The sequence below is a fragment of the Lagopus muta genome, chromosome 20, assembly GCF_023343835.1.
Source record: "Lagopus muta isolate bLagMut1 chromosome 20, bLagMut1 primary, whole genome shotgun sequence".
Lineage (NCBI taxonomy): Eukaryota > Metazoa > Chordata > Aves > Galliformes > Phasianidae > Lagopus > Lagopus muta.
In genome coordinates this window covers 6219782-6233003 of record NC_064452.1, presented here as the reverse complement: position 1 = coordinate 6233003, position 13222 = coordinate 6219782, and the positions used below count along the sequence as shown (strand labels likewise).

Here is a 13222-nt window from a genome sequence, read left to right as displayed (position 1 = left end):
GAGGATGTGGTACAGCTTTTGCTACTACACATTTTTCAAATTAAGTGGACTTTCTCCTCCTAATTGTGTGTGTGTGCATGTGTGTCTGTGTATTCCAATTCCAAGCAGAATTAATTCAGCAAAGCCATCATGGACATTGCAAATGCCCATTCTTGAACCTGCCTGCATTGTGTGCAGTTCTACACAGCGCTGGGTAGATCTGCTGCTGTTTCACTGTCTATACAAATTCATTAGTGCATGTCAGCAAGAACTTTTCAGTAGCTTCATACTAAATGAGGGATGCCCTGAGCACACCTCCAGGACATGCACTCTTTGCACAGAGGTCCAACCTACACCAACTGACCATGAAAAACACTCAGCATGGCAACTGTGGGCTGAGATGGGCCAAGGACCAAGACAAACTGGAGGTGCCCCACTGATCCTACACCAGTGAGTGGAAGGGAAAGGCTGAGTCAGAAAGACCAGAACTGTGTAGCACCAATGTGGCTGTGCCAGCAAAAACCTGACTTACGCATAACTGGATGGAGTTAATGTTCAGCCAGTAACACCAACACTGCGAAGGTTAGACTTTCGACTTAGATCAGAAAACATATTGGCTGAGAGATCAACAGTGCACTATAGGATCTCCCTGCTCCTTAACCACAAAAACGTCCTCAGAAATGGATGGAGCCCAGGTCTACCTGGTGACAGGAGGATGTGGTTTTATTGGGGAAAAGATCACAGAGCTCCTGTCTCAACAAGACTACATCAAAGAAGTCAGAGTTTTTGATTCAGTAGCAAGAAAAGAAGTAGAAAATTTTGCCACAGGTAAGAAAAGAGCATCAACTTGAATTTAGCAGCCACAACCCTCCCTTTCAGGACAGGTGGTATTATGCTGGAGATACCACAGTTACAGGCATGGGGTGGAAACAAGGATTGAACAGACAAAACCTATGCTCCAATAGCTAAAAATTCAAAAAAAACAACCAACCAAAAGGCAGACAACAATAGAATCAAGCTCAGCATCTGCTACAGATATTGCATAATAAATTACTGTAATTGTGAGAGAAGCCTACAGCCAATGTGCTGTGCATAAAATGGAAGAGGTGAGGCTCAGTAAACATGCTCAAAGATATTAAATTATTCAATTTGATCACAATTCTGAATGTTGCCTTCTGATGTTTCATCAGAACTGATTACAGTGAGATATGTAGGGGAGAAGCAACTCGTTTTACTGGATTTGAGAATCCCCACCCCAAACAAGCCAACCAACTCACATGGCTTTGCAGGGTTAGTAGCAGGCTGAGGCTCTCTCTCTCTCTGACTGTCCAACCCCTCAGCTTGCTTCCACTGAGAAAGTAAAAATGGCTCAGTGTTTTTTAAAAACAACCTTCACGATTTGACAGCCTACCTCTCTACTGCTTTCTCCTTTAGGTTAGGGAGGACTGTGGTGCTTCTTTTCCATAGTTGACAATTCTGCATCCCCACTCGCATTGCTCTCTTCTGGAAAAGCGTCACTGAGGGCAGGACAGAGGCCAGCTGTGGCCTTCCCAGTGCTGAGTAAAGCAGAAGAATGTCATAGAATTATAAAATCATTCAGGTTGGAAAGAACATCTAGTCCAACCATCAACCCATCACCACTACACCGCTAACCATGTCCCTCAGTGCCGCGTCCACTCTTCTTGTGAAAACCTCCAGGACAGCGACTCCTCCACCAGCCTGGGCAGCCTACACCAATATCTCACCATTTGTTTCTTCCGTCCTGCACCATAATCCCTTTTCTTGCCTGTCAATCCAATTAAGCCTTTTTCCCAGTTGCAAGTTCCTGCCAACAAGTGATCTGGCCCAATTATTTTATGAGGTAGGTTGGGCCTGTTACCTCTTCCCTACTACACCCATTATCTTCTCTTTGTCCCTATCTCTATCAGCTCATACTCTAATCATCCAGCATACTTTGGAACCCTCCCATTTAACGTTATCTGCTGATTTAACAAATATGCCACATTCTTGATGAAAACAATAAAAAGACCTTAGGGTAGCTACCTACCACAGCTGGCAGTTCCCTCGGAGCAGTAATTCAGCTTTGTGCTCACCCTGATGTGGCTTATTGGGACCTGTTTGACCGATTTGCTTATGGGAATGACATGGAGTCTCCAGACCCCTTCTAAAATCAAGACAGATGACATTGACCTGCTCTCCTACGTCCAAGTGTCATAAGAACAAAAGAGATTTATCTGACATGACCTATTCTTGACAAATCCACGTCAGTTGCTACTATTCTCCTGGTTATCCTGTGGGTACTTACACACATATTCTTTAAGCACACATTCCTGAAATTCCTGGTGTTGACATTAAGCTTTTCCAAATTTTCCTGGCTCTTACTTTACCTCCCTTCTAAACGCAGGCGTTTCAGTTGCACTACTTCAGTGTTCCACTGCCTCCACCAAAAGTTCTCTGGAGTATGTGATAAAGCAGTAATCCTGCAGTTACATCAGGTACCCAATTAGCAGCCCTGGATAACACTCATCAGGCCTTAACAATCTGCAGATTTCTCTTGGTGCTTGACACCTCTCTGCTTATCCCTGACCGCTCTCTTGCTGGTCTTAATTGCACCCAGCTGCCTTAAGACAGGTGATCAGAATGAAGCCATATAACACTTCAGCCCAGGAGGCTCATGTAAAAGCATGACAATTAGTGGTAGATGCCAATAACAGCCATGTTTAGAACAGCTATTCAGAGACACAAAATAGGAGGAAGGAGGAAAATTAGCCAGACTTCTCAGCGGCTCAAAGGAAGGAATTTCCTAAAAAGTTTTAACTAATATATTGTATTATTTTCCCTCCCCCACCTATAGTATTTGCAATTTAAATGGAGTTCTGGGCAATATCCTTCAAGCTTGCTTCATGTTATTCCCACCATGCTGTAGATATCTTCTTCACGTGTCCCAGAGCAAGTCCTCAGCCAGCCCCAGCTCAGGCCCAGCTGTCTCCCCACGTAGCTCAGTGCTATCCTCAACTCCATGTGAGATCCCAGTGACAGCTGCTGTTATTCTGACCCACAGCTGGTGTAAACTGGCAAAGTGCTGCACTGAATTAAACCAGATGTGTATCCGGTTTCTTGGGGTTCATGAAATGGGGATGTATTTCCCCCCAGGGCAATGTATTCCAATAGTACAGTTGGCAAGCTGCTTCTTGCCCTGCTGAGAAGAAAGCTTTCCAGGCAGGATCCTCATTCTGCAGGAATGTGAAGATGCTGTTTTGTATTTTTTCCCCTGCATCTATGCTTATATTATTCTTCTCCAGCTACCACTCATGTGACAGTGATGAAAGGAGACATTCGAGACTACAGTCTGCTCCTTGCTGCCATGCAGGGCGTTCACGTGGTTATCCACACAGCTGCTATTGTGGACTACAGAAACACTTTACCCTTTTGGGAAATGAAAGCTGTCAATGTTGGGGGTAAGTTCTTTAAAACAAGCAATTAAGCAAAATACATCCTTAGAATCGTAGAATCATTAAGGTTGAGGAAGACCTCTAAGATCATGTAGTCCAACCATCCACCTACCACCCGTATTTCCCACTGCCCATATGTCCCTCAGTGCCACACCTCCAGTGCTCTGGATTGCCTCCAGGAACGGTGACCCAACCACCTCCCTGGGCAGCTGTGCCACTGCATCATCACCCTTTCTGAGAAGTTTTCCTCATATCCAGCCTTAAATACAAACGCCTTGGTGTGAAGTCATGCAAGAGACTACAAAATATGTATCTCCTCTGGTTAAGAAGCGTTAGCTTCTGTGTCCTCTAAATTTGCAAAGTTAAATCTGGACCCAGACATTGGATAAGTTATTCTGATCAAGGACATAACTTTCACTAATAGTACTGATTCAGAACATAGCTAGAGTGGTAGGAAGTTGTCTGGCATGTGAGAAAGACATCAATTAAAGTTGAGTTAAAGTGATGCTATTTCTAACTATTGCATAACTACATGCCACACCTAGCCAAGAGCTCCACAGCGTTTTCTTCCTATCACCAAGAGCTGCTTTCATGCTAGGTGCAAGATCTGATTAAAGAAAACTTGTTCATCAATCTCAGAAATAAGCACAGCCTATAAGAACAATGAAATCCCAATTACAGCAGCAACTCCACTAGTATCTCTGGCTGTTACCTACTAAAACAGCTGTGAACCAGAAGGAAAGAATTTTGTACACATATATACACACCAACTTGGTAACTGCTTAGGGCTCCTACTACTTGCTGATTCATTCAAGGGCAACATTAAACTACATTGCTGTAGTTATTTCCAAAACCAGATGCTTTTAAGAGCCTGTATGGTGTGAGCACACCAAGGATACTCAGAGACAGAGGGCTCCCACTGCCCTTTAGAGGCTTTGTGAGATCTTCCTTTTCATTGCCAGCTTGCTGCCTTCCCTTGGATGGCTTCAAGCAGACCTGCCTACATTGGGCTGCTGCCTTCACCAGGACTGCTCAAAATCTAGAGCTGAAAGATACAGTTTTCCATCCGTCATTGCGGATAGAAGAATGCTGAACTGTATTTCACACATACTGTAGAACTCATGGAAGAGAAAAGAGTCAGGACAGGTATATCATCCTAGCTGGCTCCTGTATAACTCAGGTCACAGAAATTCACCCAATGACTGCCTTAAGCACAACAATTTGTGGATAAATTGAACAGCCAAAAGATTTTTTGCCTAGGATTAGGAACTGCAAGTAAATGGGCTATCTATCAAGTCTTTCAGCAAATCGTAATGGTGCTTAAGAATATTAGTGTGGCTGTAGTTAATTACTATCACTGGCAAGAATTTACGTCTTTGTTCTGCTTTGATACCCTCCTTTGTTTCAACCTCTAGTTTCTGAATCCTTGACTAGATTGAGGAGCCCATTTAGTCACTTAGTCTTTTAAATCTGCTTTTTGTTAAGCTGAATGATGTTAATTCATCTGTTTCCAATTATGTTTATCAACTGAGGTTGTCAGTAACTTTATACAGTGGTAGGTTAATGGAGAATTAAATTATTTTCCACTGGTCTTCATACTGACTTACGATCTCTGAAATTATCCTAAATTCAGGATTTCTTTGATAATTTTACCAGGAGTCTGTTGCAATGGTTTTCACCCTTCAGTCACCAATCACTCCTACTAAGCAATATATGCAACTAAAACACCAATTCTTTTGTCAGAAGACTGCAGTTTACCATGTTGCCCATGCAGTTGTTAATAACCATAGAGATCATCACATTACAACTAAAATTGTAGCTGCTGCTCTGGTGTTATAAACCATCCATACCTGTGCAATTGTACCCAAGGGACAACAGCTTTAACCTACGGCTATGAAAAGGATGGATCTATTTAAAACCTGTAAATCTCATGTGACCTGTATAATAGAAACCAAAGTAGTTAATATTTCTCCTTCCCGACCTGCCTCACAGGTACTGAAAATGTGTTAAGGGCCTGCTGTGCCCTGAACATCCCATATGTTGTCTACACAAGCTCCATAGCTGCAGTGGGACCCAACATTTTGCACGAGCCCATGCTCAGGTAAGGCCCAACACATTGTTTTCATTCCTACAGATTTTTGCTATGAATCCAAAGCAGAACAAGTGTGCTCCCAATTCTGTTGATTCCTTCACTCCTTCATGAAAAGCACACCTCCTTTCAACATAAACTTGAACAGTATTGGATACACCTCACTGAAAGAGTTGGTTGTGAGATGTAGGACTTAACAGCACCTCCAGGCTACCTTCCATGTGTATGGACCTGTTCTTCTAATCACTAAAATCAGTTTGGCATTGGATCTCAGCTACTCAGGGTTTGACAAGGCCAAATTTTATCTTGCTGTTGGGTAAAAGTTTTTTTCTCTGCTTCACACTGAGTTGGCTCAATGGGTAGGTGATGCTCCATCACAGATCAACTTTCCCTGCCTTGTTAACTCCATAGTGAATTGCTAGCAGACCTGTGACAAGCTCTTAGTATCAAAAGAGAGCAAAGTAGAGCTTTGGAAACCCTCCAGGGCAAAGATGGCATTTGGAACAATGAAAGACAAAGGCTAAAATTACAAGTTGGGGTTGCCTTTTCCTATCTTTGATTTCCAGAATGGACTCTCACAATCAGCTGACATTGCTGTTCAGGACCTGGATACCTTTGGTATTCATGGGACACAGGAACTGCCCTGGGGCACTTGAACTCCTCTTTCTGAAGACCAAGAACTGAAGTTCTGGTTAAATTTGAAGTTGGGTGGAGATGGGTGCAGTCTGACACACAAAACTGTAAGGCTTCTTGTTAATTTGCACAGGCTGCTCAAACCATGCAAGCTTGTGTGCAGGGGGATCTGGCTCAAAATCAAGTTGTTTCTCTACAGGCAGTCAGTCTAGACACAGCTGGCTTCAGTCGCTGGGCTCCAGCAATTGGAGCCTGGCTAGAAAAGGCTGCTTAAGGCATAACTTAAAATGACCAACAAGCCTAAATTTCATACTCACGAGTAAGCTAAGCACAGTTGTTCTGAAGAGCATTTAAATACCCAAGTCCATAGAAATAAATGTCTCATATGAAAAAGTCCCTGAGAACAAAAAACCTCAACCCACTCAGGAGCATGAGCACTAGAAGCTCTAGTATCAATGAAAGGCTATGAAATTTGGTTATTAACATATCTAAATCACTTCTAAAAATAGATGTATGTGTACGTCTTTCTTAGAATTACAGTCCTGTGACTTGAGATGCATGTAAATAGGTGTTTTGATAAAGATTTGTGGTAGATATCCCAAATGTTGCTTGAGAGGACAGTTCCTTGCCTTAGAGTCATGCCCTTGTGGGCACAAGCAAAAGCCCATCCTGCTGCTCACAGAACGTATGCACATATGAGCATCCTCTCCCCACCAACTCACAACCCTTTCCTGCCACAAATGCTAATAAAACCACCAACTAGAGCCTGTAAGCTGCTTTTTGAAAACATACTCACGTTCTGCCATCACGTTGTGAGAAGAAAGCCTGTTTGTCAGAGGGGTTCTTCTCCATAGATTTTCACTTTTAATTCCTGGAATTAAAGTGAGAGAAGAGTAAAATAATTACACAGCTTGTCTTACTAGGGAGCCTAGTGCGTACTGGAAGGCAATGTAACATGGCTCTGCTTGGCACAGCTGCCCAGGGAAGCGGGGGGGTGATCATTCATGGAGGTGTTCCATGGAGGTGGAACCATGGAGATGTGGCACTGAGGGATGTGGTCAGTGGGCATGGTGGGGTGGGCTGGGGTTGGATTTGGGGGCCTCGGGGATCTTCTCCAACCTTAATGATTCTGTGTGTCCATGCAGGGACATGGTTTAGTGAGCATGGTGGGGGTGAGCTGATGGTTGGACTTGATGATAGAGGTCTGTCCAACCTTAATGACCTTATGATTCTAAGGCTGAAAGCAAAGGTGATGTAGTTTCCCTATCCCCACCCAATTTGTTCTGCTCTTGTTTGCAGCCAATGATCAAACTTGCCTTACTTTTCTGCCCTGTCCCCTTTCTCTATCACTCCTTGTATAATTTCATTTAATTCACTTTTAGGTGCTGGGGAACTGACACAGACAAAGCATGATTAGTCTCTGGACAGGGTGATGGGTGCAGGGATAATGCTCACACCTCAGCATCCTACAATAATAGAAAATGCCTCTGTCAGTCTCAATCCCTCTGAGACAACCGCCGCTGAGATACCTTCTGACAATGCTGCTCCAGTCTTATTAGCGTTCAGTTATCTGTGATCGTTTTGAAAAGCAAGAGCATTATGCTGAGCTCTTTGTTACGACCAAGCTTCAAAAGGGGTGGGGGAAGGCAAACAGGAGCAGAGCTCTGCAGCTAAAACGGCAGGCAGGCTGCCCCTTTGTGAAGCTTCACAAGGCAAAAAAAGAAATTCAGAAAGAAAAAAAGAATGCAATTAAAACAAGAACTTCTAGATAACCCCCCTAATTGTCTTGGGCCTCTCTTGGGCTCTCAGCAAACTGTGCACAATCAATCTTTTGCTGTGCTTGTTTGCTGGTTTGTCTCCTGTTCATCACCCGTAAACACGGGGAGGGGAGGAGGGTTTGTGCTACAAGCCTGCGTGCTTGGGGATGCTGAGTTTTTGAGGCTCCTCATTTATTTCTGTTGCTCTCAGCTGGGATATCTGATGCACAAGCTACTGACTGAAGAAAGGCAATAGCATTATCCATGTTTTACATGCGGTGATGTGAGCACAGAAAAGAGCAAGTGAGTTGTCCAAGGTCAAAGCAGGAGCCTGAGTCAGAGCTCGCTCTCCTGTGGCCCAGAGCTTAACAAAAAGACCTCTGCTGCAGAATTGCTGCCTGACCTTATCAAAGGCCACTTAGCCTGTCCTTAAAGCACAGCTGAACCCTGTCTGCATCACACTGCTTTGGGTGCTCTACACCTGGCACAGTTCAGTGTTTGCCTAGGGTGAATTTCTGTAGGACAGCGAAATAGTCAGCAAATAGATGTGAAAACGTGAAGGAAGTCTTTGAGATCTCCTGCAGCACACTGAATGGGGAGAGAGCCTTCTCATGCAACAGGGAGCAAATGGACACATGGTCTGCATTTATGGTCCCTCCAATGTTCCAAGCAAGGCTTCTTTACTCTCTGACAAATCCACAGCCCCCTAATCTTCCTAACCAAATCCTGGAATACTGAGCTAGAATCAGTGGGACAGGAACACCCATGCCTTTGTGGGGAATGCTGCTTTCTTGGTTCTCCTTGGAATTATTTCAGGACCTGTGAGGGCAGTTATGTGTTGAGCCCCATTGACTTAGGAGTCACATCCAGTTGAGGAGCATGTCTTCCTCCACAGTGGCAACCAGGGGTCCCAAGCACAGCTCCAAGCCCTGTTGACCTAATTCAGGGACCTGGTTTTCTGCTCGTTCCCTCAAACATAGCCTGCTGGGGCAGATAAAGAAAACCTCAGCACAAATCTGGTGATTGTACATCTTCCAGAAGCTCTTTCTCATCACCAGCAAACGCCTCCCAACTCTAATCAACAATATGAGAAAATTAAGGTGCAGCTTCTTTTAGTTTAAAGCTCACAAGAGGCTTCTCACTACCTCTAATGAAAAAAACAAAACAGGACTGCTCTCGTTTTCCTGCCCTCCATCATCTTGTGCTCTTTCCACCTTGTTCAGCCACTTGAGAGTTCTTAGAAGGGTAACGGCGCTGCCTTCTAATTTCCCTGCCAGAATATTGTTTGCTTCAATCACACAAAAGCAAATTCACCTCTCAGAGATGAAACCATTGCTCTCTTGCAAACCTGCTTTTGCCTAACGCCACAGAATCACTTGGTATTTATTGAGGCTTTATTTCTCCTGAGCTGCAGTAAGGATCTTTCTTAAGCCCTGCATGACGCACCGTCAGAACTTACACACTGCAAAGTAGGGGTTAAAGTAAATCACACAGAGATAAATGTCTCCCAGGTCTGGACTCCAGGGTCATTCACATCTCAATCTATTTCAGAGGAAATGAGGACACCAAATACAGCGGGGAAGTGGAGCTGCCTTATGGGAAGACGAAGGCCATGGCAGAAAGACTTGTATTAGAAGCCAATGGGAAAAAGGTAAAAAAGTCAATGGTGGTATCCATGGGGTTTCAGCACAGGATGAGCAGAAGGAGAAAGCTGGTTAGAAAGAATCATGGAGTAGAATCATAGAATCATTAAGATTGCAAAAGACCTCTAAGATCTTCCAGTCCAACTGTCCATCTACCACCAAGACCCCAGAGTTTGTACCTAACTATTTCTCCAATGGCTTCTCTGATATGTATTCACCACATTGCCCCAAGCTCACCAAGAGCCAATACTCCCACAGCATCACAGAGCTGCCATGTATTTGCAGGATCAAGTTGCTCTACCTCTGTACCTATTCTCAAACTCCACCAAAGGAGTGAAGCTTTGGAAAGCACTGTATTAAATTATGGTTTACAAAACCAGGCTCACCTGGTGCACAAAAGGTGTATTTTCAGACAGCGTGAGTTAAGAATCAAAAGTTAGATTTCCTCCAATTTCCCCAAGTATTCTGGTTCCATATTCCGCACCAAAGATCACTGTAGAAGATTCTGCCTACAAATCCATCACTTGCCAATACTCCTCCCTGATTTTTCAGCTCAGCAATGGTGGTAAACTCACGACCTGCATCATCCGTGCAAACACAGTATATGGGGAGAAAGCAATGTTCCTTCACGACTTGTATTTGTCTGCCAAAGCCCATAACGGTGTGTTGAACTACCTGGAGCCTGAACACACAGAGCGCAATTCCACGTACGTGGGTGAGTGAGTGATGGATCTCTTTGCATGCAGTGCTACCACAGGAGATTTTGCACGTTGGCTTACTCGTAATCCTTGAACACAGAAAAATGAGTATAGTGACTGAGTGGAAACAATTCTACAAGCACAAAACTCAGTCTGGCTAAAAGAATTTATAAAACACTTGCTTACATTTTATTGTTTTCATAGAACCATTAAGGTTGCAAAGGCCACCAAGACCATCCAGTCCAACCATCAACCCAATGGCTGTGACCACTCCAGACCATGGCACTCAGTGCAACGTTCAACCTTTCCTTGAAAATCACTAGCAAAAAGGTTTTCTTTTTTTAAATTCTCCTCAACATAAGGAAAAATGTTGTTTCGAAAACTGAAAAATAGCAGAAAAGAGTACAAGAGTCCCGTTTGTTTCTTTTTCTAAGGCAATGTTTCTAGAAATCTATGGAGGAAAACAGAGAAATTGAGGGAACGTCTTTAAAATATTTTTTGCTTGTTTGAAAAGACTGGTTTACTTACAAGAAATTAAACCAGCTACTTATAAAATTAGTAAAGGCATTCATTGTAGAAAAGATTGTACTTCATAACTGAGTTTTGTGAGCACGACAGGCTGCTCCCAAAGCCTCTCAAAATCATAGAATCCTTGAGATTGGAAAAGACTTCTAAGATCATCCAACTCAACTATCCACCTACCACCAATATTGCCCACTGACCATCTGAGGTACCACATCTGAAGTAGTTTGTTGTTGCATTGAGCGCATTACAGGAAGAGTACAATTCACCACTCAATCATGTGGAGCTTTAGTTATTTCTGTGAAGCTCACATGTCCTTTTCCAAAAGTGCAGATAACAGTGCTTTGAAATTGCTGTTGCAGTGGAATCAGGCCTGGATAAATCAAATGACTTCTTCAAAGGCTTCTCAGCAGAGCCAGGAATAAAACCCCCAAGCTCTGCCTCCCATTCATCCTGATCACACTACAAAACAGTGCCCTTTCGCATCGAGTGAACCCGTGTCACAAGGAATGTTAAATGTCCTGCTCAAAGGGGAAACCAAGGGTTGAAAGGACCTTTGAGGCCTGAATTAACTACTCCACCCCTCCTCAGTACAGCTGAGCACACGATGAGCGCCATCCCTACATCGTAGCACTGCAGTTGGGATCCCATGCCCTCACTCCCATAGTAAATAGGCAAACATTGCTCCTCCTGAGCACCTGTTTCTCTCCTCCTCTTATTTCTCCAGGGAATGTCGCATGGATGCATGTTCTCGCAGCCAGGCACCTGCAGCTGAAACCAGACATACTTGCTGGGCAGGTGTATTATTCCTATGATGACACTCCGACAACAAAAGCTTTTCTGATCAGGTATCAGCTCTTGTCCTGTATGGACCCCTCAATAAGACTGGGCTCACACATCCCATACTGGAAAATGTGGTTACTGATACACCTGCACAGGATAATCGAGGTCATCCTGTCCCCTTTCTGGAAGCCACAGCCTTTCCTCAACCTCCCTTTGCTGCACACGATAGTCACCACCTTCTCCTACGAGACAGACAAAGCCTCCAGGCACTTTGGGTACAAGCCCCTCTACAGCTGGCAGGAGAGCAAGGTGCGGACGGCGCGGTGGCTGGAAGTGGCCATGGGGAACCTGTCCTCTCAGTGATGGAAAGAACCCTTCATAAAGATCCTGTTACCCTTCATACATGGTTTATTACATCTGTTTTGAAATATTATCCTATAAAAATAAACTCCTACTCTCTTGCACTGACAGCACAGGGGCTGACTTGCATTCAAGCCCCATGGTTGGATGCCTACAAGTTCAGGCAGTTTTCACTGGAGTTCGAAGAAATGGGCTGTTTTTACAGCAGTGGTTAACATCCAAAATTAATTCTGTCAGTTTGAGACTGCTTAAGTACTCCTGTGTTCTGTGAACATATAATCATCCCTTGAGTTTTCCTACAGTTGAAGTGTATGTGTGCACAAATAAAAGCTCATTTTAATTACTTCCCTAATCCTCCTGGAAAAAAAAAAAAAAGAAATAGAAGCAAGTTTCAGCATGGCATCTTTGATAGAAATGATCGAGATTTGCTTCTTGTTAGTCATAGTAATTACCCTGGAAAGGAAGTGAAGGAATACGCTGGGAGCTGCCAAGTGAACTCCATGGAAATTCACTCACAGGAGAGTTCTTTGCAAAATGAGCTTCCAAACCAAAAATAATTTGCTCAGGTAATTCGTGAATAATTTCATATGACAAATAAATCTGGGGCAAACCATTACAATCTGTCCACAGAGAATTTGGGAAGGTGAACCGTGCAAGTTATGGAATCACAGAACGCATGGAGTTGAGGGACCCTTCAGTGCCACCTGGTCCCACTCCCTGCAATGCACAGGGATGCCCACAGCTCTCAGTTCCTCACTTTTTTACTCTAATCCTTTGTGCAGAGAGATTTTAAATAAAGTGATTAGTAAGATTGCTGGACTTGGTTTCATTAACAATTGTCTTTGCAGCTTTCTGCTATAAGTTAAATGCTAACTGATGGCTTGCTGAGACTGTGACAGAGTAATATATACCCTATTTCGTACGCACGCTGCCAGAGCTTCACCACAGTATGACTACTTTGACCTCAACAGGTTTCAAGGCTTTTGAAACCTTGGTTTTATCTTGCCAAAAAAGAGCCACTGGGTGGAGCTGCAAGTCTGTCAGACAGGTAACTTGAGTTCCAGCATAGCAGCAGTATTTACTGGAGCAGTATTTACTGGAGCAGTTTCTGACGAGAGCTCCAAGACCTGCCCAGACAGCAATGCTGATGGTCCGGGGGTCTGGGTCTGTCTTCAGTCTGCAGTACTCGGAGCTCATCCCTCAGCTGCATGGACACACTCATCTTTATCCTCATGTAGTTGTGCCATCAAAGTGACCAAGGAAATTACTTTTTCCACTCATAACTTCTCAGAAAAGAATCAAAGTT

The 13222-nt window shown here is 43.8% G+C and overlaps 1 protein-coding gene and 1 long non-coding RNA gene across 3 annotated transcripts in view; one reads left to right on the top strand and one right to left on the bottom strand.

Annotated features, from left to right (window-relative positions):
* The window catches only part of LOC125702935 (uncharacterized), a 75877-nt gene that overhangs the window by 15001 nt on the left and 47654 nt on the right, over nt 1-13222 (bottom strand). For both annotated transcript variants that reach the window (XR_007380725.1, XR_007380726.1), the window contains exons 2-3: nt 6950-7024; nt 1391-1535 (exon numbers count right to left, since the gene is read on the bottom strand). This is a non-coding gene — a long non-coding RNA (uncharacterized LOC125702935). The remainder of the gene's footprint in view (nt 1-1390; nt 1536-6949; nt 7025-13222) is intronic.
* LOC125702934 (3 beta-hydroxysteroid dehydrogenase type 7-like) lies at nt 553-12727 on the top strand. Its single transcript, XM_048966827.1, has 6 exons — nt 553-807; nt 3282-3437; nt 5424-5532; nt 9462-9561; nt 10106-10268; nt 11501-12727. The coding sequence occupies exons 1-6, from the start codon at nt 660-662 to the stop codon at nt 11917-11919; spliced, it is 1095 nt and encodes a 364-aa protein (XP_048822784.1). The 5' UTR covers nt 553-659; the 3' UTR covers nt 11920-12727.